General features: G+C 41.3%; 1 protein-coding gene across 2 annotated transcripts in view; it reads right to left on the reverse strand.

The window, feature by feature from the left end:
- Positions 1–1,837: 1,837 nt before the first annotated feature.
- Positions 1,838–26,534, reverse strand: part of AP1S3 (adaptor related protein complex 1 subunit sigma 3) — a 58,354-nt gene continuing 33,657 nt past the window's right edge. For both annotated transcript variants that reach the window (XM_036255039.1, XM_036255040.1), the window contains exons 2-5: positions 16,879–17,057; positions 15,035–15,143; positions 6,767–6,904; positions 1,838–2,166 (exon numbers count right to left, since the gene is read on the reverse strand). In XM_036255039.1, coding sequence (XP_036110932.1) covers positions 2,131–2,166; positions 6,767–6,904; positions 15,035–15,143; positions 16,879–17,057 — 462 coding nt within the window. In that variant the 3' untranslated portion in view covers positions 1,838–2,130. The remainder of the gene's footprint in view (positions 2,167–6,766; positions 6,905–15,034; positions 15,144–16,878; positions 17,058–26,534) is intronic.

The raw sequence follows: 26,534 nt of genomic DNA on the forward strand, positions 1-26,534 counted from the left end.
CACCAAGGAAAGGCAGAGGTCATATTAAAGGGATTTTATCAGGAATTATGGGTAGCAATTTTAAGCATAAAATCTGATGTTTTTAAAAACGTATTTATGAAAACACACTCAAGTTCCTCACTTAAAAATTTAAAAACATTTTATTTGAAAGTTTTATAAAATTTAATATTTATTCTCTTTTCTTTCACTTGGTAGTTTTAGTATAATTATATAGTATAAAGAAAACATAATGATTACTTTCACCAAGGCCCAGGTAAGATGTCCCCCAAATCCCTCAAGTGTACCCCAGTATACCATATTGTTATATTCATTTTCTACGAGTGATGCTGACATGAACCTGAGGAGCCCCGTCTGTAGCTAGACAGTGTCTAGTATGGAATTCCCCAGAATACGAAGGACATGAGGTTCGAAGTCCATCTTTCCAAAACTGTTTTTAAAAATAGAGTTCCACCATACGAAAACAACAATAAGCTAAACCACAAATTGAAGACCTTACGTGAACAGAGTGATCAAAAGTGGTCGTTAAACCTCAATCTGATGCCATAATCATAACTACATGATTAACTGGAGAAATGTTAGCTATTGAAAGCCCAGTAGTTACTTCATATACTAACCTATTTCCATTTACTCATGATTGTATTGAGGAACAGGTCAATTTTTCCTTCTGTTCTGCTGGTGCCTTGACATTGTTCCCTAAATATCTCTGTTAAGATAAATTGATGAGTTCTCCAAAGGTCTACCCTATGGGAGAGGGTCCAATAGCAAGCCCACTCTTAGAACGATTCCAGACCTCACACTAACATTGAAAATGTACAGGTAAGACATCAAAAGTGGGGTACTGAGATGAAACATTACAAGATACTGCTATGCAGTGTCTGATCACATTCACTACCTGGTTACATAGAACTTTCATTCCAGGAAGTACGGATGTCACAGATTCACAATCATAATGTCAGCAGCAAATATTTTCTTGGGGAGTGAGGAACAAAAAAAGGAGAAAGGGCATCTACCATGTAGCAATCATGCAAGGTGGGGCAAGAGTAGGTATGAGCACAAAAAACTGAGTTTATTCTTGCATTATTATTTATTAATAATGGTATCATTTTCCATACAAACGACTGCAAGCCTACTTTTGCCCCACCCTCTATGAAATGTTCTAAGTAAGCCTAATGAACAGTCAGTCTTCAAATATCTTAGAAATACATTAAAACATACTTGAAACAAAATCTTCCAAGCAACTAAGAGTGTTTGGAACATTAAAGACTATTAAAAGAGTAGTAGTAATAATAATTATTGCTATTATTACTAATCTCAATTATTCTATTTTTATAATAAGGGACGTCATAGACACAAACTTGAGCTCCAGATGTCTAAAAACCTTACTCAACGTATAGAGTTTGTAGGAAACATGGCCTTACTGTGCTGTCCCTAATATTCAATGAAAAGGTAAAATTAAAACCTCAGCTAAGACAGCAGCTTCCAAAGCCTCAAAAACACAACTCACATACTAGCTTTGGTTACTTTCCTTCATTCCAACCCTGAAAAATAAATAAATTCAGGACATTAAAATCAGATACATTGTATCTGGAATGAAATTACATTATTAAGTATATTTAAAATGTCTAGCATTATGTATAAACTCTGAGCTATTAACATAACTTTGAATTCTCTATCATACAATTTTAAAAGCTAAACATTTAGCAAAAGTGTTGCTACTTTAAATTTTGAATCATGGATTATTACAATATAGTTTTCAGCCTATCAGTAGGGGACCAAATGCAGCAAAAAAAATAATAATAATAATAAGTACTACAACAAATATATTTAAATTAGGTTAAGATAGTACATGGGGTTAATAACATTGTCAACAGATGTTCAATCTACTGAGTTATGAAGTGGTTATGTGAACAGCCAGAGCTACAATAAGTAATCATATACAATATAATACAGATATGTAATAATGATAAATATATTATGTTAAACAACTTTAAATTTTGCTAGTTAACAAAACAATCCCTTTTCAGTTCTTTTTGGCATGGTGCCGGAGGCTGCACCCACTAGCCGGAGGCAAGGCATCGCTTCCGGCCACACGCCCAACACACGGCACTCAGTCTTCGAGAGCACGCACGGTTAAAACGTAGGCTTGTTCATGTATTCTTCCAGTGTCTGAAACAGAACAAGAATTAGAACAGTTTTCCCTTAAGCCACATCCTTTAGCAGACTGTGAAATCTTTTTCATGCTTTTACTTATTCCTTTGCCATTACTGACACGTCGTTTTGAAAAGTATGTGTGACACTTCTCCAAACAGGACATATAAACAGTCAAGAGACATAGAAAAAAACGTTCAATGTCACTAATCGTCAGAGAGATGCAAATTAAAACGGCTATGAGGTATCACCTCACACCTGTCAGAATGGCCGCCATCAACAAATCATCAAACAACAGGTGTTGGCGAGGGTGTGGAGAAAAGGGGACTCTAGTACACTCCTGGTGGGAATGCAGACTGGTGCAGCCACTATGGAAAACAATATGGTGTTACCTCAAAAATGTTAAAAATTCATCTGCCATTTGACCTAGTGATCCCACTTCTAGGAAGATACCCTAAGAAGCCTGAAACACCAATCAGAAAGAATACCCCCATGTTCATAGCAGCACTATTTACAATAGATAAGATCTGGAAACAGACCAAGTACCCATCAGTAGATGAACAGATAAAAAAGCTGTGGTACATGTACACAATGGAGTACTATGCAGCTGTAAGAAAGAGAGATCTCTTATCTTTTGAGATGACGTGTAGGGACCTGGAGAGTATTATGCTAAGCAAAATAAGCCAAACAGAGAAAGACAAATATCACATGAACCCACTTATTTGTGGAATGTAATGAACAAAATAAGCTGATGAACAAAATAGATCCAGAGATATGGCAGTAGGGGACAGACAGAGGAAAGGGGGGTGGGAGGAGATAAACCAAAGAACTTATATGCATATATGCACAATCAATGGACACAGACAATAGTACAGTGAAGGTGGGGAGGGTGGGAGTGGGGAAGAGGGTATCAAATGGTAGAAAAGGAAGGACATCTGTAATTTAAAAAATTCATAAATTAAGTATTAAAAAGAAATAGAAAAGTATGTGTGGACATAAATCTCTGTTTTCTAATAAAAAATGTGGTTCAAGGTTTGACTGTAATTTGTATAAACATCCATATGGCTCAAACCGCTAATGTTCAACCGAGGAGAAGCAGAGCTGGGCCATACAATGCATGCCTGCTAAGAGCAATGCTAAAGCGACAGCTGTAGGACGTCACTGTTGACTTCAGATAAGTGTGTGTGCGGAACTGATCACGGTGACTACTGCCAGGCATGTGTGTGAGAAATCCAGATTCTATTTGTATAACATCTTTAGTGCTACAGACACTGCACAGGACATCTTTCTTACACAGATTGTCAAGACGTAATGAATAAACAACCATAAGTCTTAAGACTTTCTGCCACATGTTTTGAAGAGGATTTCCTCCAAAGTATACAAATCGTTTCTTCATCTTCCTTAACGATCACAGAGTTTGCTAACATGACACAAGGCCCTGAATTTTTTCCAGCACTTTTTTTCTATTTGTAGGTAAACCAAAGTTTCTAAGTAAAATGTTTATTACACACACATACACAAATATATATTTTACATGTATGTGTGTATGTGATATATATTATCAGTGACATCTTGAACCCCTAAATAACATAACTATTTTGATGTCTATCTTTAGTATATAAATACAATATATTATATTATCTATAATATGTCTATTATAACATGTATGTGTTTTTATATAATATAAATGTAAATATTTTAAAGGTTTAAGATAAAAACTAATATTCAATTTTTTTCTTCATTTGTGGTATAAGATTATAAGATAATTTGTCTCTCACTAAAATGTTATCACTGTCCAGCACTTTTTTTTTTTATCCTCACCCGAGGACATTTTTTCATTGTTTGTTCAGACAGAGTGGGAGGAAGAGACAGAGAGAGAAACATCGACGTGAAAGGGACACATCGAGTGGCTGCCACCCACATGACCCAACCAGGGCCGGGGACAAACAGCAACCAAGGTACATTAACGGGAACCGAACCCAGGTCTCTCCAGACCGCAGGCCAACGCTCTAACCGCTGAGCCAACCTGCCAGGGTTGTCCGGCACTTTTTGTAATGGATGAGTGGGCTCACAGGTACAGGCAGAGTTCAAAGTTACAGTGATGTTGCAAGTCCTTTACCATGTACCACGGATGGACTTGCCTTGTGCACTCTTTCCTGTAAGATCTCTGTGTGTAGCCCAGTGGTGTCTGGGTGGAATTAAGAAGAGAGACCAAGTGGGGAGCCGTAGGTAACACCTCTGCCCCTGACAGCTCGATCTGTGATGCTGAATGCATTCTTAAACCTGAACCCCAGGGGACGTGATTCACCTGCCCGGAGGACAATCAACCAGCATGGGCCAAACAGACCGAGACCAAGGCCAACCAGATTATTCAGAGAATATAGGTTACAAGTCAGGTGTTCTACCTGGTTTCCACCAGCTCTGTCTAGAATGCCGGTGTTCCTCTGCTGAAAATACTGTGGTCAGTCACCCACACCTCCCTGCCAAGCTCTTACACCTCCTAGATGAGCACTGGCCAAGAAGAGCCCACAGCCCAAGACCTCTCCCTGTACTTCCTTTTACAGATGCCATCCAATTCTTTAAACTTAGCAAGGGCATCGCACTGGCCAGGAGCCTGTGCCTGTTTTGTGGCATCCAATGCTTATGCCACTTAAAAAAGAATACAAAGTTACACATACAAAAGTGGGCATAAAGTTTATGTACAATGAGGAAAAAATGACAGTAGAGGAGGGATTTTTAAAAGATGACAAATATTGCAAAATCCAGAGCAAGAGCGTATGGTTTTTAATCATTATGCGCCTGACACACCTCTATAACATCTTATATTTATTGTCTGGCTACTCCTGCTTGGCAGTTAGTTTGTGAATTTGACCACATGCGCCTGCAGCCTCAGAGGGGCCTAGGCCAGCAAAAGCTTCTGTTTAAAGTCTGTTTCTCCTATAGGAGATTCCACAGTAAGGGCCCTAGGGACAGAATTATAAACAACCTGCTGGCATGTTTTAAGAACTTGATTTCTCAAGTACCTTGTAAAATTCCCTTCCTGTGGCATTTGCGAAAAGTCGAGTAAACATCAGAGAGTTTATGTGCACTTTTTGAGGTGACAACACCTCCAGTGATAAATGCATCAGCCTCCTAACAGGCACAGGCACAGGCTGTGGGACACCCACACAGACAAATGTCTTCTCTGTGTATGAAGACTGGTCCCCCAGATGGGCAGGAACAAGTAATCAGCTCAAAGACACGCAAACACAGTTGCTGGGAAATCACGCTTCATGTTGTTTTATTAACTTAGTCTGTTACTTCCAAACAGCAGGAAGAGGGCTTTAATGCCACATTTTCAAAGATACTTTATAACACTCTGGAATCTCCTGACCTGCTGTTATGAAAATAGAAAGACAGCAAGACCCAAGGATGCTGTGGGAAGAAGTATCTAGAGGTGGCAGAGCTGAGCTGGACCATCTCATTTAGGAGGGCAAAGGTCAGTGGGGCGAAGGGCTGTTTCTCACAGTGAGAAACTGTGAAAAAGGAAGGGACTAATGTAGGGAAGTTCCTTTACTAGGTACAATGCCACTTGGACTACAACTAAAAGGAAAGCCCCTCTCTATTATATATGATTATCACAGGTCAGGAGCGCAGACAATGGACGCTTCAGGGCCATTTACCCTTGGCAAGCAAGCCACAGTGTTCCCAATTTATGCAAATCGGAGCACACACAGCCTCCTGAGGAGCTGGGGGAAATTTTAATTAAAATGATTAATGCCATCTCCGATAATAAAGCTCTAATGGCCCTGGCAAGTAAAATAACGATGTGCCGCTGTTCGCCTTTCCCGGGGCAGCACAGATATTTTAACGGAAGGTTTTTTATACCCTTCATAAAATCATTCTTGAAAGAATATCACCAAGTATCTGATACTTTTTGGTAGCGAGGTATCCTCGCTAAAAAGCTCAAACGTGAAGAGCAAAGACTCTGAAGCCCAATTGCCTCGCTGCAAATCTCTATTCCACACTTACTAGCTGTGTGACGTTCAGCAGGTCATTTACCCTCTCTGTGCCTCAGTTTGTGCATCTTTAAAATGAGGGTAACCACACTACCTACCTCTTAGAGTTGCTGTGATAATTCAATAAATACATGTAAGTTGCTTGGAAACTGTACCCAGCAGAATAAACACTTAATAAGCATCAGCTAATATATAATTACCACTGTTGCCACCACCAACACCACCATCATCACCACCATCATCACCACCATCATCACCACCACCACAATCACATCATGACCACCACCACCACCACCACCACCATCACCTTCACCACAACCACATCATGACCACCATCACTATCACCACCACCACCACCACTATTACCACCACTACCATCACCACCATCATCTTCACCATGACCACATCATGTCCACCATCACCACCACCATGACCACATTGTGTCCATCACCACCACCACCACCACCATCAGCACCAACATGACCATATCATGACCACAATTACCACCACCATCACCCCATCATCACCACCACTACCACCACCACCACCACCACAATCACCAGTATCGTCAGCAGCAGCAGCAGCAGCTTTTCCCATCACATGAGAAATTGAGTACTGACCTCCTGTAACATATCAGAATCTTCAATGGCTTTGACAGCAGATTTCTTGGATGTTTCCTGAATTTCTCCACCTATTATAAATTCATCCAGGATAAAATAAGCCTTTTCAAAATTAAAGATAATATCCAGTTCACAGACCTGGTGGGACAAAAACAACAACAAATGTTTTGATAAACCGGCAGTGGTATCAGGGGAAACATCTGCCAGTGTCCCGAGCTTTTTCAAGTTACCTGCTGTGACACACCAACGATAAAAATGTCAGATAGCATGAGGAGGATATGATACTATGAGAAAAATAAAACTAGGGAATTGTAGGCCTGAATAAGAGTGGAAAAATCACATTCTACTGAAGCAGAGCATGTCCTTGGGTAATGCTTCATGTCCCAACAAGAAATCTGAGACTCTAGAGGAACAAGGACGCCCAGCTCATCGTCCCATCTACACAGGCGAAAGCCAAGCCCCCACTACCGTGCAGGCACGAGGGAAGGCTCTGCGTTCCTGCTCTCTGGTCTGAAAATCTGGGCTCCTAGCTTTGGGACCCTCAGAAGCTCACACCTCTGAGCTCAACTGTGCTAACTGTTCTCAAAATTGTGTCACAGGCCAGGGGCTTTCAAACTTCAGAATATGTCTAAATCACCCAGAGGCCTCGTTAAAACACACACTGCTGAAGTTTCTGATTCAGTGTGCCTGGGTAAAGCTTGGGAGTTCGACCTTCTAATGGGTTCCCAGGTGACACAAATGATGCTGGACATGTCCTGAACCACTGTCACGATCATAGATCAGAGCAGAGTCTGATGGATTTGGTCGTGTGAATCAGTAACTAGACTACTTCCCATAATCCAAATAAAGCTCGTTTCCAATTCTTGACCCAGACAGCCACCAGGTGCTCTCCTTGCTGTTTCCTTCCCTTGTGTCCCTCAACTTGCTGACACCTAACTCTCCGACCCTGTACCCTCTTGAAGGTCTGCACATTTCAGTCCTCCCCCACCTCCACCTCTCAGTAGCTTTGGAGCACTGGGGACTCTCCATCAACCTCTTCCTTGACAATCTTCTCTCTCTTGCTCCCGGACTTTGACAATCCACTCAACGCCTGTCCTCTTCCTCCATCTCTGACGATTCTTTTTAAAGCTCCTTGGATGGTTTATCTCTCCCAACCCCCACCTACATGTGTTTAAGTGTTTCAGATGGGTACTGCACTTATCGGGGGGATCACCTCATAATCACTATGTTGCACACCTGAAACTGATATATGGTGTATGTCAACTGTAATTGGAAAATAAATTAATTTTACTTAGAAAAAAAGTATTTATGGAGTGCTTGGAACATATCAATCAGCAAAACAAACCTCTCTGCTCCAACGTGCTTACATTCCAGTGTTCCACCTCCGTCTGGAATATTGGTGTTTGTCATGAGGATATATACACACGCATTCTCCTAGATCTATATTCCCCTTGCACTACGTGTATTTTCCTGGGCGATCTAGACTCTCTACAGTTCTGTCTAGCATGCAGGTGGCTCAACAAAGCTAGATGCCTAGTCCCATATATTCACCTAACTAGACATCTCTGCCTGGACAGTCCTCAGCCTAAGTCACCACGACCCAAACTGAAATTAAGCACATCCTTTTTCCTCTAGTCTCCATTCTCCTTAGTGGGCACACCCTCTATTTAGGAGCTCATCCTAATGCATTCTACAGTTCAACGTATTTTCCCGCTCCCTCTCAGACATCTATGTGCCCATGCTGAGAAAATATCAATAGTGCTGAGGTAGTGAAGGGATCTTACATCTATATCAAATAATGTTCAAGAGTCATGGTTTTAGCTATAAATGATTTTTTTTTTTTTCTTTTTTTTTTCATCCTCACTCGAGGACATTTTTCCACTTTTTGTTCAGGTAGGGGAGGGGGAGAGGAACAGAGAGAGAGAGAAACATCGATGTGAAAGGGACACATCGAGTGGCTGCCACCCGCACAACCGACCAGGGCCGGGGACAAACTGCAACCGAGGTACGTGCCCTTAGCGGGAACCGAACCCGGGTCTCTCAGGACCGCAGGCCGACGCTCTAACCGCTGAGCCAAACCGGCCAGGGCTTAGCTATAAATGATTTTGATGGTCCCTCTCATTCCTCTCCCTCCCTTGGCCTCACGCCTTTCAAACTGGTCACCGATTCTTATTGATCCCATCGTACAAATAAACCTCTACGCGTTCCTGTTTTCTCCATTGCACTGCCGCTGCTGAGGTCTGCCACATTCAGTGGCATCTCTGCCTACTCAAGGCTGACGACCACTAACACTTTCCTGAAACGCTGATCTTGTTCCTCCGCTGTGTCAGGCTTTATATTTAAGACAAAGTGTTAGTTCCTCAGCATGGCACACCGGAGTCTTTAGACCCCAGCCAGCACCCTGCTCTCTGGCGTCCTGTGACAGTCTTCACTCCTTGCTACACCGCTCACCCACAAACTCACCGTGTCCTTTCATGCCTTGGCCCTTTGCCTCCCAGCAATTCCTGGACTGTTCTCTAAGTGTCCTTTCCTTTATTCTTCTGGCAGAAGCAAGCTCATTTTTTTTTTAATTTTTATTTATTGTATTTTATTTTTGTTACAGGTGTTTCTCCTTTTCTACCCCATTGACACCCTTCTCCCCATCCCCCCTGCCCCGTCCCCGGCTTTGTTGCCCACGTCCATTGGTTATGCGTACATGCTGTACATGCATATAAGTTCTGTGGTTTATCTCTTCCCTCTCCCCACCACACCCTCTTCTGAGGGTTGTCAATCTGTACCCTACTTCCATGTTTCTAGGTCTACCCTATTCCTCAGACTGTTATGTTCATGACATTCCACAAATAAGTGAGAGCATATGGTATTTGTCTTTCTCTGTAAGCTCATTTTTCAAGGCCAAATTCAGAAGTTAGAAGCACAGTGTTTCCCCCAAATCCTCTTTCCTCTCATTCAGTGTGTTCACTAGCATAGGCTTACTTGTCAATCACTCCCCCAACACTGTGAGCTCAGGCACAGATCTTGTCCTGGTCACTCTTATGTTCCTGGTGTCTGGCACATAGTAGGACACAGTAAAAGTCTGAGGTATAAATGAATGAGTCAGCCACCAAATAGGCCTAGTTTCTGTGACACTGGGGATCAACAGTTCTCTAATACTAGTGAATGTTGTGACTTTACATAAAATGGATGTCAATATTTCAGCAAGATGCTCCATATATTCAGGATTTAGTTCAATAACCTTGCAGATTCCACAAGGAAATGGTTTATGTTGACAGATCAATTGAATCTAGAAGCATAAGAACAAATGAATGTATTACCACTGTAATAAATGGTCAACTCAGAAAAACTCATCTAGCTCTGGCCGGTGGCTCAGTTGGTTGGAGCATCATCCCATACACCAAAAAGTTGGGGCTTTGATTCCTGGTCAGAGCACATACCTAGGTTGTAGGTTCAATCGTCAGTTGGGGCGCATAAGGGAGGCAACTGATATAAGTTTCTCTCTCATATCAATATCTCTCTTTCCCTCCCCCTTTCTGCTTTCCAAAATCAATTAAAAAAATCATTGGGTGGAAGATTAAAAGAAAGGAAAAAGAAAAACTCATCTAACCCACCTGCAAATGTTATGGTTTCTTCATTCATTGAAAAAAAGCACCAAACCAACAAGTGTGTATATAGTACATCTACATCTATCTCTCTCCTCCCTCAAGAATCTCTCTCTCTCTCTCTCTACACACACACACACACACACACACACACACACACACACACACACAGATATATAATGCAATTCCATTTTTATTTTTAAAAGTATATGTCTAGAAAGATAGGAAAAATATGCATTACTTTGCAATTGTAAGCAAGCTAGATAAACAAAAAGAAAGCACAGTAGTTCAGAGAGCATGCACATGAAAGAATAATGAGAAGTAAGCAGTTACCAGAGGTTGGAAGAAGCAGGAAGTCAGGAGTTACAGTAGCAAGAGCTGAGGAACCTCAGAGTTCAAGGCAGGCATAGACCAGGAATCTAAGACAGAGAGGAGCCTCATTAGGAGAAACCAGCAACCAGAAATTCTGCAAAGTGAAGCTGATACTAATGCAAGTTCTCTGAGAACCTCCCATAGCCCACTCTCAGAGCACCACCCCTCCCCAAGCCTGTAGGGTTCCCCAGTAGCCAAGGGGCAATTAATTTACTGAACTCAGTTCAAGGAATAGGGGTAAGGTAAAGTGGTATTCGAAGTCAAATACACACAAAACACACAGAGACACTATGCATATACATACACACACATCTTGCATATACATTTACTATCTCTAGGTCATAAGGGAAATGGATGCACACGTTTTATTGGCATAATGGAGAATGTTACCAATGAGCAGCTATTTCATAGACAGCAACTCCAAAACTCTTCTCTACGGCTATTCCTTGAGTCTAACCCCAAGGGGTTATATCTGGCAGAGTAAGAAGAGAAAACATCTCAGGGGAAACTTAGTCTGAATGCAGGTTCTTCGGCTACTACCTTACTACTCAAATACTTCTAATTCCACCTTAGGCACCCTGTCCCAGTCTATCAGATGCTCAAATGACTTCATTCCACCTAAGTACTCAAAGACACATGGTTTCTGTGTTAATCAGCACGAGTATCTCTTTTTTTTTTTTTTTTTTAATCTTTTTCTCGTGTATCTATATTCTGGCAGAAGGTTTATAGAAGGCAGAAACAGTGATTATTTAACTTTATCTTTGATCTTCAAGCTTTGTGCTTTACTATAATTTGGTGTAAGGGTCTTCTCTTAGAACAGAATATATTTTGTAGTAAAATTATTTCTGGTATTCGATAACAAAATCCTTTTGGATAGAATCTGAGAAGGACCTTCCCTTCCTGAACTCTATTCTAAAGTACAGTACAAAAATATATATATATCAAATTATATACAAGAACTGTATACAACTATATATAAAATAATCATAATGCAAGGAATAGCTAAATAGCAATGGATAGCATACGAAGTACATTTAGCTATACCGTGAGCTAAACTTTGGTCCTCAAAACAGCCCATGGGGTTAGCAGAGTAAATATTTCCATTAACCTTTTCAAGTGTTGTTTTTCTTATCTGTAAAAATGACAGATGAGACGGGCCAAATTGTGGGTTTGATCAGGGAGCGAACCCACACCAGGATCCAGTAGGACTCAGGGTGCTCTTCTTCCTACAAGAAAATTCCCTCCATCAAGATCCCAGCTCCCTGAGACAGCAACAGCCACACCTTCTGAGTACATCCGCGAAAACTCACCCGCGGCCGGAAACAGGGCCTAGGGGAGGTCTCTAGATCCTGGGACAGACCCTGATGCACTGAGAAAGTCCAAGGCATTTCCTCTTAGCCTCTATAAATTGGGGTTAATGCAACTTACTGAAGATCGAAAGATTAACTAATTAATCCTTGTAAATCTCCTTGGAATTGAAAAGTGCTAAAAAAAAAATACATAACTTAAATTAGTAGCCAGAGATTTTGATGTATCTGTCATCAGAAAGTAATATTTTTCCAGCGTTATATATAAGGGACCTCATACAAAGTTTTTGCTTAGATAATAGAAGGGCAGAATTCAAGGAAACCTTCAGCATTAACACCAGAGTAAAAGTGAACCAAAGAGCCATATTCTTGAGACAATGTCAATGAGAATCAGTACACTTTGCTCATCACTTTAATTAATAAGAATTGAACGCCTACTGGGCAGATAGCCTTGAATTGCTCTTAGCCGCTCTTAGCTTAATGAAAGATTCATTGAATTTTTTAGTGAATTAAATTTTGGTTCCCGACAAAGACAGAGCTTCTAAAGGTATGCCAACACAGGATGAAAAATTGATGTTAGAGAAATAGGAATTCATCTGACTTTCCTTGTACTTTAAATAAGCCTCGCATTAGCGAAGGTAATTCTCATTCTCTTGAGAAAGCCACGTGTTCGGAAATGCCCGCAATTTGGTCAGATAAGATCGAGATCCACATTTAGCCCCGATTCACTGATCATAGCTGGATTAATCCAGAAGAAACAGCAGGTCAGACCAGAGTGCAGAAATGAGGGGGGAAAGGCAAGTCCCGGGGAGGCCTGGGCCTCAGGGAAAGACCTCCAGGCCTTTGCAAAAGGCCAAGTCTGGACTTTGTTTCCAAAGGAAGTACCAAAATGTCAGAACTCATTATAGTGACAGAAAGCATAACATTCAATAATCTGAGATATAGAAATAGGCTACTATGTCTTTGCAAATCTCCTTGAAAAATGAAAACAAATAAACAAGCTTAGCGAACCAGGAGAAAGAGAGAGAAAAATGACCTGGCTGTCTTGTTACTTCTATATTCTGACCAATCACCTGACATCCCCGAAGCAACATTTTAGGTCTTGTCATCATTTACAAAGGAAAATGGGGGAAGAAAGGAAAGAAAGAAGACACAGCAGGAAAATTCTTTCAGAAACCGTTCAAATGTTCTTCCTATAATAAGTGTTGCAAAAAATCTGATAAAACCCCAACCAATACTGCAATCTGCCCATTCCATTGAACGGAATACAGAAAATTCTTCTGGAAGTAAACACTCCTAACAACACAAAATAAAAATCTTCAGTGAGCAAGAAATCACGTCCCAAATCATCTTCTAAATCCAGCGATTTATTTACTCAGAGTGTGAACAAAATTGATTGTTTCTGGAACACTTGCTATAATCTGGTCCAGAGCTGGTTACAAGTGTTGAAAAAAACAAACAAATGAGTCCTGGGTCACGACCTCGAGAGACTTGCAGTTTGCGGTCAAGCAAACCTTGTGCCAGTCAAGGGTCATACCAGGCTGGTCTATGTCGCTGCAGCTGGGTGTGTCCGGGAGGTGAAGAGAGAGAGTTGGAGAATTGTCTGGGACCAATGTTTAGAAAGCTTAAGTACCAGGCTAGGAGGTCTGGGTTTCATTCATCACAGACGGAGAGGGACAGGAGGAAGGTCCCCCTGGATCTGTGCTTTCTAGGAAGACGGGAACCAGATGAGGGCTAGAGAGAAGGTTTAAAGCGAAACAGAAGTGTGATCCCCAGTAAACCTCCACTAGTGACAGGAAAGAAGGAGACGAATTGGAGTCCAATTGGCATAGACAGAGGCAGATTGTAGTAAAGGCTGGAGAAAAATGAAAGGATCCTGGGACACCAGAAATTCAATCACAGGACAGAACAGAAGGCGAGTTTCGTCCTTGTCGTGTGAAAGACCAAGATGATGGCGAGAAACCCAGTGAACGGCATCTTCAGCAAAGTGAGAGACAGCCACTTGGTGGCAGATTTCCAGGGGAGAAAACCAAACAGACACCAAAGAGAGTCGGGAGAGGTGGCAGGCATGTGGAGAACAGGCAGAGGGAGGGAGCTCAGTGGAGGGAACCCGGAGGGCCTGCAGAAACCCAGCCATCGGCACCATGCAGCGTCATGGCGAAAAAGGAGCAAAGTAAAGAAAGAAGTGTGGTGAGCAGGGTCCAGTGCTGCAGGAGGTTAAGCAGGTGAAGATGTAAGAAGAGTCCCTCGTGTTGGCCCCTAGGGAGGGGCAGGGGTAACTGATTTCCTTGGAGCAGCAGAGGCGGGACCCAAGCTGTAGCTGCTGCAGGGTGAACGCGTTCAGAGGTGGAGCCACCTCGTGTAAGACATTACTCCGCAAGGACACGATTGCAATGTGAAGCAGAGTGGCATTATTTTTGTTTATTTTGCTGTTGTTGTTTCTTATGTATAAATAATATTAAAGAACATGTGTAACTTAGTGACACAAGCCAGAGAGGGGTCAAAACATCCAACTAGAGGAGAGACGACAGTCAATGACAAAGAAGGAACCCTTCACGGCTCCATTCCCGTGCATTAAACAAGGTCTCTGATGTTGTGCGCTGAAGCCTGAGACAGCACCTGCCTCTTGGATACTTGAAATCTGTTGTTTAAGAGCTACAGGAAGTGGGGAAAGCCTTGTGTTCCGATCCTTGGTACACATGCGATTCATATTTTACACTCGAGAGACAGAGGAATGTGATGAAAGACTGAAGTGAGAGCTGAGATGGAGACCCGCCGTTTCTCCTAGACCACCGACCCATGCACCAAAAGGTCGCAGGTTTGATTCCCGGTCAGGGCACATGCCCAGGTTGTGGGCCTGATCCCCAGTGGGGGGGGGGGGTGCAAGAGGCAGCCAGTTGATGTTCTGTCTCTTTGCTATTTCTCTCTCTCTCTCCCTCTCCCTTTCTCTCTCTCTAAAATCAATAAAGAAAAAAGCAAAACAACACACTTACATTTCCAAAGTATTTGTCCAGCAACTCCACATAGCGATGCACAATCTCTAGTGTCAAGAGCTCATTGTCCTGACTCTCTACTGCACAGCAAAAGTATAAACTAGCATACCTTGAAAAAGAAAAAAAAATAAAGTAAAATATGATGACCCATTAAATAACCTGAAGATGGTTTTGCCCCAGTGAAGACACAGTTACCTCCTGCCCTTCCATGTCCAGATTATTCATCACATTCCATATCTTCCCCAAATGTAAAGTAAAATACAGAAAGAGACTAGGGCAATGGGAGCATTACTGTTAATTATGTGAAAGGCAACCAAATTTGACCTTGAGGAGCTATTATCAGGGGGACAGAGTCCTTTGGTCCACAGTAATCAGGGTGTCTGTTCATGCCCCTCCCTGGCTGGTGAATGGTCCCTTGTAAATCCCAAACAGCTGGCTGAGGGTCCCAGAGGCACGCTGCCCACCCCCTCCCTCCCTCAGCCATTCTGTACCTCTCCACCCTAGGACTGTCCAGTCCTGCGTGTTTCTTGTGTGTTTCTCCTACCTAAAACACTCTTCCCTACCTCTTTCGTGTGGCTGACTTACTTGTCCTATAGCTCTGAGCTTGGAGCCATTTCCTCCAGGGAACGTCTGTCCTCTCTGACTGGGTGGATGCCCCGCCATGCACCCCTGTCCCTCCCCGTGCAGCACACCTAGTCTCTTCAAGGTCCATGTCACCTGTCTCTCCCCCGCCAGACCAGCAGCTTCCTTCAGGCAGGTGCGGAGGCTGCCTGTCCACTGTCGCATACCCCGTGCCTGTCGTATCTACTGAGAGAACCACGGAAGCCTGTTCTTTATATAACGACTTAAACACAACTGAACCCAGAGTTTTAGGAAACCAGCAAGCAGAGAATACAGACAAGCTTCTGGTGGGCAAGCGCTAAAATGTTTTACCTTGGATCCAGCCAAAGGAGCTTTGCCCACTTTCCGGTAATTTAATCCATTAAATATAGTCTGCGGAGGCTATGCTGTCTTTCCCCTTTAGGGCCTGGAAACATTCCCTGCAGGAGTCTTTCGAATGCGTGTTTCCTTCTAGAAGCTGTAATGGGAAGCTGCACACAGGGGCGGGTTGGCTGTGTCCTGATCCTGGCTTAGGTATCAGTCATCTGGGTCTTTATGGCAAAATTACTTTATCTCTTGGGGTTCTCAGTTTCCTCATCTATAAACTGAGTTTTCTTTCCAGTATGGTCTTCCCATGCAAGCAGGTACAGTAAAGAGAATGTATAGGTTTTAAAGCAAGATAGACCTGAATCTGCATTTCTGCTCTGCCAAATTACCACTCCATTACTGTGTCTGGGGACGAATCACTTAAACTCGCTGTGGCTTCAGTTTCTTCATCTGCAAATATGAGCAATAATAACAATAAAAAGATCTTCCCCTCTCTGCGGGACACTAATCTGCATTTTCCCCATTATATTTATTACTAACTGGAAATATTTTTTTTACTCAACAAATGAGTAAGCACCGCGAGAGCAGGAATGTTCTGTGCCCTGCTCACTACTGTATCCACAGCCACCACAACAGTGCTGGGAACAGGGCAGAACAGATGCTCCCGAGAGTTTCTTGGACGCGAGTGTGCATTATCAACGTGGAGACCAAGTACCGAGAATCCATCCTGGCACATCAAAGGCCTTTCAACAAATGAGCGCTCTCTCCTAGTTAGTCGACTGGTACAGATATTTGGGCTCCAGTCTTCAAAGATTTCAGTAAATGATGAGCTTGGTGTTGCAATCTAAAATGTTCAGGATTAAACAAACCAAAGCAGTAACAAGAAATAAATGCAGTTCTCATCAAGTTACTCACACCTTTTATAAACAAGTTTTAGCTCCTTCCAGTCGATAAAACTGCTGGTCCTCTGACCACGAGAGAGAACCATCTGAACAACCTCCCGGGTGATCTTTTTCCTTTCCTTGTCCGGGAGAGTCCTGTACCATTTCTGCAGCCGTAATTTCCCTTGTCGACTGAAGAGCAATATGAAATGTATCTACAATGAAGGAGGGACAGAAAAAGAAATAGAACTTGGTCAACCAAATCATTCTATGTAGACACTAAAAGTCAGTGGCAGGGTGTACAAAGGATTATAATTCTGAACAGATGAAAAAAAGACTTACCAGTCTGAAAATACCCTCATCTCTGAAATTGCCTTTAACCCATCAGAGAAGCAAAGAAATGTGTACACCACAAAGTTTATTGATATTATAGGGGAAAGACAAATTCTTTTTTTAATTCCTTTTATGAGTCACCAATGCAGTCTAGGGAGAAAAATGTATCAAGGTAGTAAATAACTCTTTTTAGAACTCATTAAATTCTTCCTTCACAAGCCAAAAAACAAATGTTAAGAACAGTGGAAGAGCCTGGCCGGTGTGGCTCAGTTGGTTAAGGGTCAACCTATGCACTAAGAGGTCGCCAGTTCAATTCCCAGTCAGGGCACATGCCCAGGTTGAAGGCTCAATCCCCAGTAGGGGGCGTGCAGGAGGCAGCTGATTGATGTTGATGTTTTTCTCTCATCAACGTTTCCATCTGTCTCTCTCTCTCTCTCTCTCTCTCTAAAAAAAAATAAGTAAAAACAAAAATTTATTTAAAAAAGAACAGTGGAAGAATTTTCTTTAAAAATTGTATCCTGGTTCCATATCGCTACTATGGGTGCATAATGATAGAGAAATAAAGGAGAGAAGGGAAAGAAATGAAAATGAAGCGAGGGGGGAAAGTGGGAACATGACAAGGGGACCGTATTCTGTGTTTTTAAGCAAAAGTTGTACATATTTAAGGTGTACCACATGATTTGATACATTTGCACAGTCAAGTGATTACTACAGTTGAGCTAATTAACATAACACATAGTTATCATTTTGTGTGTGTGATGAAAGCAGTGAAATATAGTCTTGTAGCAAATTCCCAGTATCTGATACAGTATGACTAACTATAGTAATCATGCTATACATTAGATCTCCAGACTCACTCACCTTATAACTGCCACTGTGTGCCCTTTGATCAACATCTCCCCATCTCCCCACCTCCCTGCTCCTGGTAACTGTTACCCTGCTGTCTGCATAAGTTTGACTTTTTTAGATTCTACATATAAGTGAGATCATGTTGTATATGTCTTTGTGCTTGGCTTATTTCATTTAGCATGATGCCTTTCAGGTTCATCCATGACACTGCAAATGACAGGATTTCCTTCTTTTTTATGGGTGAATAATAGTCCATTGTATGTGTGTGTATATGTGGGTCACATTTTCTTTATCCATTCATCTGTCAATGGACACAGACTGATGCCATATCTTGACTATTGTGAATAATGCCTCAATGAACTTGGGAGTACAGATATCTGTTCAAGATACTGATTTCATTTCTCTGGAAATGTACTCAGAATTGGGGTTGCTGGATCATATGGTAGTTCTATTTGTAATTCTCTGAGGAACCTCCACACCATTTTCCACAGGGCTGCAACAATTTACATTCCCACCAACATTGTAAAGGGATTCCCATTTCTCCACATCCTCACCAACACTAATCTTTTGTCTTTTTCAGGACAGTCATTCTAACTGGTGTGAGGTGATATCCCATGATGGTTTTGATGTGCATTTCCCTAATGATTACTGATGTTGAGTATCTTTTCATATACCTGTTGGTCATTTGCATGTCTTTGGAGAAATGTCTATTTAGATCCTTTGCCCATTTTTCAACCAGGTTATTTGATTTCTTGCTCCTGGGTTGTTTAAGTTTCTTATTTATTTTGGATATTTTCTTCCATTCCACAGGTTGTCTCGTCACTGTGTTGCTTGTTTCCTTTGCTGTACAGAAGATTTTTAGTTTGGTGCAATCCCATCTGTATATTTTTGCTTTTATTGCCTGTACTTTTGTAGTCATGCCCAAAATATCATTGCCCAGACCAATGTCAAGAAGCTGTTTCCTAGAGATTCCAAAATGGCGGTGGAGGGAACGGAGCTACACAGACCGTCTCCCAGAACCAGACTGGAATTACAACCATAACACAGACAAATCGATGGGAAAAAGCAACAAAAAAGCAGCTTGCGAGGACCATATAACCAGGGACACTGACTCGATCCTGGTAGGATTGCAAAGGCGTGAGATGGGGGCTGGGAGCCCACAGACAGCAGCGGTCTTAGCTGTGAGCAGCGCCCTCGAGTTAAGCTTTCAAGCTGCTCCACAGCGCAGCCGGGACAGAGGCTAAATTAGCCAAAGCCATTGCCTTGGGCTCCGGCAGAGGGAGGGCGGACTGGACTGGAGCTGTGTGGGGACACTCGGGGTTTAGAGGGCGCTCAGAGCTTTGGCTGAGTGCAGCCTCGCAGGACGGTGACCATCTTGCTCCTTCCCAGGGCTCTGAGGAGAGGCAGCAGCCCCTCCTTTGGAGATCCAACCCCACCCTGTGGGCCATTGAAGTGCTAATTGAGGCTCACTAACAACCAGCATCTGCCCCACCCTCGGGGAAATCCCCTAATGCTGAGCACCTGAGGGAGTTTTTCAATCAACTGACAACCCAAAACTCTTCACGTAACCTTGACTGCTAGCCTCCAGGCAAAAAGCTAGAGGATAACAGTTCCATTCCTGCGCTAGCAACTCTAACCAGGAAAGTAAGACTTGACAGTGGTGTTCAACGTGGGTCCTCCCTCGCTCATCTAAATACAGGAGAGGGAGCCACAAACAGCAGAACACCAACACCCACAGGGAGAACTTGACAGGCTCCAAAGCCCACTATGATAGCCAAAATGGTGAAACACAGAAACAAAAGACAAATGAAAGAACAAGAGACTTCCACTGAAGATGAGGTCAATGTGGAGCATTTAGGCAAGTTAACAGAGCTAGAATTCAGAGCCATGATCTTGAGGAAGCTCAACAGCATGAGTAAGGACATAGAGTTACTGAAAATAAACCAATTGGAAATTAAAAACCACCAAGAAGAGATCAAAAATGACATATCAGAAATAAAGAACACATTGGAAGGTCTAAAAAGCAGAGGGGAGAAAGCTAAGGACCAAATCAGTGAGTTAGAAGACAGGGTAGAAAAAAATCAACCAATCAAAAAACCAAAAGGAAAAAAACAATTAAAAAACAGGAAGACAGCTTAAGATAACTATGGGACAACTGGAAATGTAATAATATTTGCATCATAGAAATCCCCAAAGAAGAAGAAAATGAGCAAGGGTTAGAGAATATATTCAAAAAAATAGTGACAGAAAACTCCCCTAATTTGTGAAGTAAGAGGGCATTCAAGTTCAAGCACAGAGAGCCCCAAGTAAGAAGAACCCAAATAGGCCCACACCAAGACACATAGTAATTAAAATGCCAAAAATTAAAGACAAAGAGAGAATCCTAAAAGCAGCAAAAGATAAGCAACAGGTTATCTACAAAGGAACCCCCATCAGGCTATCAGCTGACTTCTCACAAGAAACACTACAGGCCAGAAGGGAATGGCATGAAGTAATTAAGGTCATGAAAAACAAGGATATGAATCCAAGACTACTTTATCCAGCAAGGCTATCATTCAAAATAGAAGGTCAAATAAAGAGCTTCCCAGACATAAAAGGCAAAGGGAATACATTAGCACCAAACCAGCACTGCAAGAAATGTTCAAAGGACTGCTATAATTAGTAGAAAAAATAGAAAGAGAAATATAACCAAATTAATAAAAAATGGCAATAAATAAGTACATATCAATAATCACCTTAAGTGTAAATGGACTGAATGCTCCAATAAAAAGACACAGAGTAGCTGATTGGATAAGAAAGCATGACTCATCTATATGTTGTTTACGAGAGACCCACCTCACAACAAAAGACTCACATAGGTTGAAAGTGAAGGGTTGGGAAAAAATTTTCCAAGCAAAAAAGAGCTGGGGTAGCAATACTCATATCTGATAAAATAGATTTCAAAATGAAGACCATAACTAGAGACAAAGAAGTCCATAATATTGAAAAGATTTATCCAACAGGAAGATATAACCTTAATAAACATATATGCACCCAATATAGGAGCACCAAAATATATTTAAAATCTGCTGGAGGACATCAAAGGAGAAATCGACAGCAATACAATTATAGCAGGGGACTTCAACACCCCGTTGACACCACTGGATAGATCCCCTAGACAAAACAATTAACAAGGAAACAGAGACTCTAAGTGAAGCACTAGACCAAATGGATTGAATAGATATCTATAGAGAATTACACCCCAAAACTACAGAATTCACATTCTTTTCAAGTGCACATGGGACATTCTCAAAGATAGACCACATGTTAGGGCACAAACTAAATCTCTACAAGTTCAAGAAGATTGAAATCATACCAAGCATCTTCTCAGATCACAATGGCATGAAACTAGAAATCAATTGCAACAAGAACATGCAAAGACATTTGAACACATGGAAGCTAAATAGCATGTTATTAAACAATGAATGGGTTACCAAGGAAATCAAGGAAGAAATTAAAAACTTCCTGGAAACTAATGAAAATGAACACACAACAACACAAAATCTATGGGATGCAGCAAAAGTAGGTTTGAGAGGGAAGTTCATAGCACTACAGGCCTACCTCAAGAAACAAGAAACATTTCTAATTGACTGTCTAACGTCACAACTTAAAGAATTAGAAAGCAAACAAAAAGAAAACCCCAGAGCAAGTAGAAGGAAGGAACTAGTAAGGATCAGAGGAGAAATAAGTGACATAGAGACCAAAAAAACAATTCAAAGGATCAATGAAACAAAGAGCTATTTTTTTGAAAAGATAAACCAGATTGATGGACCCTTAGCTAGACTCACCAAAAAACAAAGAGAGAGAACCCAAATACACAAAAACAGAAATGAAAGAGAAGTAACAACCGGCACCACAGAAATACAAAAGATCGTTAACAGCTACCATGAACAACTATATGGCAACAAATTTGACAATCTAAGCAAAATGGACAAATTTCTAGAAACACACAGTCTCCCAAAATTGGACCGGGAAGAGATAGAAAACTTGAACAGACCAATAACAATTAAGGAAATTGAAGAGGTAATCAAGACTCTCCCAGCAAACAAAAGCCCAGGCACAGATGGCTTCATGGGACAGTTTTACCAAACATTCAAAAAAGAACTAACACTCATTCTCCTCAAACTATTTCAAAAAATTCAAGAAGAAGGAAGACTTCCAAACTCGTTCTATGAGGTCAGCATAATTCTAATTCCAAAACCAGAAAAAGACACTACAAAGAAAGAAAACTACAGGCCAATATCCCTGATGAACCTAGACGCCAAAATCCTTAACAAAATACTAGCAAATTGGATACAGGAATACATCAAAAAAATTATTCACCGTGACCAAGTGGGATTCATCCCAGGGATGCAAGGCTGGTACAATATTCACAAATCAATAAATGTGATGCACCACATAAACAAAATGAAGAATAAAAACCACATGATCATATCAATAGATGCTGAAAAACCATTCGACAAAATCTAGCACCCATTTCTGATAAAAATGCTCAGCAATGTGGGAATAGAGGGATCATATCTCAACATAATAAAGGCCATACATGAAAGACCTACAGCCACCATCATGCTCAATGGGCAGAAACAAAAAGCATTTTCCTTAAGAACAGGAACAAGACAGGGATGCCCACTTTTGCCACTTTTATTTAACTTAGTACCGGAAGTCTTAGCCACAGCAACCAGACATGAAGAAAAATAAAACAGATCCAAATTGGAAAGGAGGAAGTGAAACTGTCATTATTCGCAGATGACATGATATTATACATAGAAAACCCTAAAGACTCCATCAAACATCTATTAGCAGCACTATTTACAATAGCTAAGCTCTGGCAACAGCCAGTGTCCATCAATAGACAAATGGATAAAAAAGCAGTGGTACATATACATAATGGAGTACTGTTCAGCTGTAAGAAAGATCTCTTATCCTTTCGGACAACATGGAGGGACCTGGAGAATATTAGTCTAAGCGAAATAAGCCAAGCAGAGAAAGACAAATATCACGTGATCTCACTTATTTGTGGAATATAATGAACACAGCAGTCTGAGGAACAGGGTAGTCCCAGAGACGTGGAAGTAGGGTACAGACTGACAATCCCCAGAAGAGAGAGTGGGGGGGGGGATAAACCACAGAACTTATATGCATGTACACGTAAGCGATGGACATGGACAACAAAGCTGGGGACCGGGTGGGGGTGATGGGGAGGAGGGTGTCAATGGGGTAAAAAGGAGAAACATCTGTAACAAAAATAAATTAATAAAAAAATAAAATAAAAATAAAAACAGAAAGAAAGAAAGGGAAAAGTTTGGCTCTAAATGTCATGGCATAAGTCATACAGACTCAATAAAATAAGTGGTGATATCTGAGGACCAAAAGAAACCAGACTTTCCTTCAAGCTTGTTTCACCCCCAGCCTATAAATCTGAGGTCTTCTTAATAAACTATCTTCTGTCTCAGAAAGGAAACATCTGTTACTACAAGGACTTGAAAACCAGGACATGACAAATGAAGAGAAAGCCAGTTAAAGGGCTGTATCCACCTAGCAGCTTTAAGAAAAATCAACCTCAGTCTGCAACTTTAAACATTTGCTTAGCACACCGCATTTTTTTTAAAGACTCATTTCACAATCAGAGCAGGTATAGATGATTCAAAAATGGAACACAGTTACTGTTTTCTAAGAATCCTATTGAGAAAGGTATTTTTGCTTCCATGAAAACATAACAAAAGTGACATCAAAAGGACAAAATTGAATGATGGTAGAATAACATAACCGCACGATCTTGAGAACACGGCCCTTTTTGGGATAATCACCAATAGATAAGACTCTTCGCTATCTGCTGCCTACTGAATAAGCAGATTTTTTTTAGAGAAGTGAAATCCACACACCTTCTTAATGTTCACTTTGCATTTCCTGACAGAAAATGTTCTTCTTCCCATTTAATCTAAATCTCTTCTGTTACAATTTAAAACAATTTACCTCAATTTTATCCACAGAATATAAAAAAAGACCTATCACTATCCTTGGAATAACAACTACATTTGCATGTTTGAAGACAGTCTTTAGTGTAGCCTGAATTTTTTCCTTCCAGAAGAAATTACCCTGGTTTCCTATCTTCTCCTCATAGGTTCTATTTTCAGATGTCCAAATAATCATGGCTACAATTCTTCCAGATTTCTCCATAGGCCCTACTTTTAATTCGGGTCACTCAGATCAGTGCCAAAGTCCCAGTGAGAGGCTATACCTGTTGCTGAGTTTAATTGCAGAATACTTTCCAGTTCCTCTATGTTGCCACCTGCACTCAAGATCAAGTGCCTGCCTTTTTAATCATGGATCAACACTGGAGAACAATAAACAAAGGGCAATTTGTTCATTCTAACAACAGATTCAAAGAGAAAGGATAACCAGGGACATAATACATGTATCCATAAAGCCCATACAAAATATAAAAATGCATTCCCAATTCAAAACAAGCAACAAATAGGTTCAAGTGTATCCAGTAATTGCACCGCATAAGACGGTGTTGAAAGATTTGGGCTTCCCCAGTTCTGTTCTGATGTCTGGTGTCTGTTACATCTCCTCCAGACTGAACAGTGCGGCGTGAGAGACTCAGCAGAATGAATTAAGTGATTCACAAGAGTCATCACTTCCAGGATTTGATTTGATCAATTTATCAAATCAGTCCTTCGAGGCAGATTTGAGTATGTTTCAAGAGGTTAATCAAATACCATTTTTGATTAGCACTTGCTTGAGAGCAAGAAAAAAAAGGCAATCGGGGATTTTTCTTCAATAATTACAAAGAGCCAATTAAATTCAAGTTGATGTCATTCACAAACTTCATCTGACTTCAGAAAACCACCACCAGACATGCCTTTCAATAATGTGGCTGAGAAGAAAGGGGTAATGGAGAGACTGGTCTTACCTACAAACGCCACCTCCAGAAATAATCAGACAATCCAATGAAGTTTGTTGAGCAGGGCTGTCTGCTTCCATTTGGCCAAAGCATGTTGGGCGCCCAGCTTCACCATTATCTCCCATCCCCATTCCAGAAGGAACCAGTTATCTCAGCACCCTTCTGAGGGGTCTGCCCAGGATGGTCCCTCAAATCCAAATATGTAAGGTTAACCCCAGCAGTCCTTGTCCTCAGAGTGTCTTCTAGAACAATACTTGATCCCACTGGGCACAGCCCAAACTTCTCACCTTGACCCAGAAACTATGCTGCTGTTTTCTTCATTACATATTTCTTTCTTTTTTTAAAAAAAATTGAGTTTATTGGAGTGACATTGGTTTAACAAAATTATATAGGTTTCGGGTATACAATTCTATAACACATCATCTGCATGTTGCATTGTGTGTTCACCACACCAAGTCAAGTCTCCTTCCATCACCGTTCATCCCCTCTACCCACCCCTTCCCTCCGGCAATCACCACTCAGCATAAACTTATGAGGCCCGTCTAGGTGCCATGAGGCCTTTGAAGGAAGCACAAAGCAGAGATCAGCACCAATCTACTTGGGCTGCTGCTCTGAAACAGTATCAGCATTTTCCTTCTATTTTTGTATCGATTCCTATCTTTTTCTTTCAATTTTACTTTGTATTGGTTTCAGATGTAGACCTTAGTGGTTAGACAATCATAAATTTCACATAGCGCTCCTTGGATATTTCCAGTACCCAGCATACAGTGCTATCGACTGTATTCCCTGTGAAATACTTTACATCCCTGTGACTAGGCTGTAACTACCAATTGGTACTTCTTAATCCCTTAGCCTCTTTCACTGAGTCCCCCAACCCCCTTGCCTCTGGCAACCACCAATTTTCTCTCTGTGTCTATGGGTCTGTTGCAATTTGTTTGTTCGTTTATTTTGTTCTTTAGGTTTCGCATATAAGTGAAAACTGACTTACTTATTTGACTGAGCATAATATCCTCTGGGTCTATTCATGCTGTCATAAATGGGAAGATTTCATTCTTTATTATAGCCGAGTAATATTCCATTGTGTATATGTACCACAACTTTTGTATGCACTCGTCTATCGATGGGCACTTGGGTTGCTTCCAAAGGTTGACTAATGTAAATAATGCCGAAATGAACATAGGGATGCATATATCTTTTCAAATTAGTGTTTTGGGTTTCTTTGGATAAACCCCAGAGGTGAAATCACTGGGTCATAAGGCAGATCCATTTTTTAACTTTTTGAGAAAACTCCATACTGTTTTCTTACAGTGGCTGCACCAGTCTGCATTCTTCCTTCTAGTTGCAGATAAACAGTGAAGGCTTCCAATAGCAGCTTTATTTCCTAATGTTTGCTCCTGACCTGAACCCAGGTAGTGGATCCACAATCAGCTCCCAAGAAGAGGAGTATCCAGGACTCTTTTCTGTCCCCAACGCTATCACATCATGAACACCACCTTTTGAGGACTAGCTTGTATTTCAGGATCCAAGTTGTAAATATAAATACACAATATGTCCCTGCCCTCCC

The sequence above is a fragment of the Molossus molossus genome, unplaced genomic scaffold (genome assembly GCF_014108415.1).
Source record: "Molossus molossus isolate mMolMol1 unplaced genomic scaffold, mMolMol1.p scaffold_m16_p_11, whole genome shotgun sequence".
In the NCBI taxonomy this organism is placed as follows: Eukaryota; Metazoa; Chordata; class Mammalia; order Chiroptera; family Molossidae; genus Molossus; species Molossus molossus.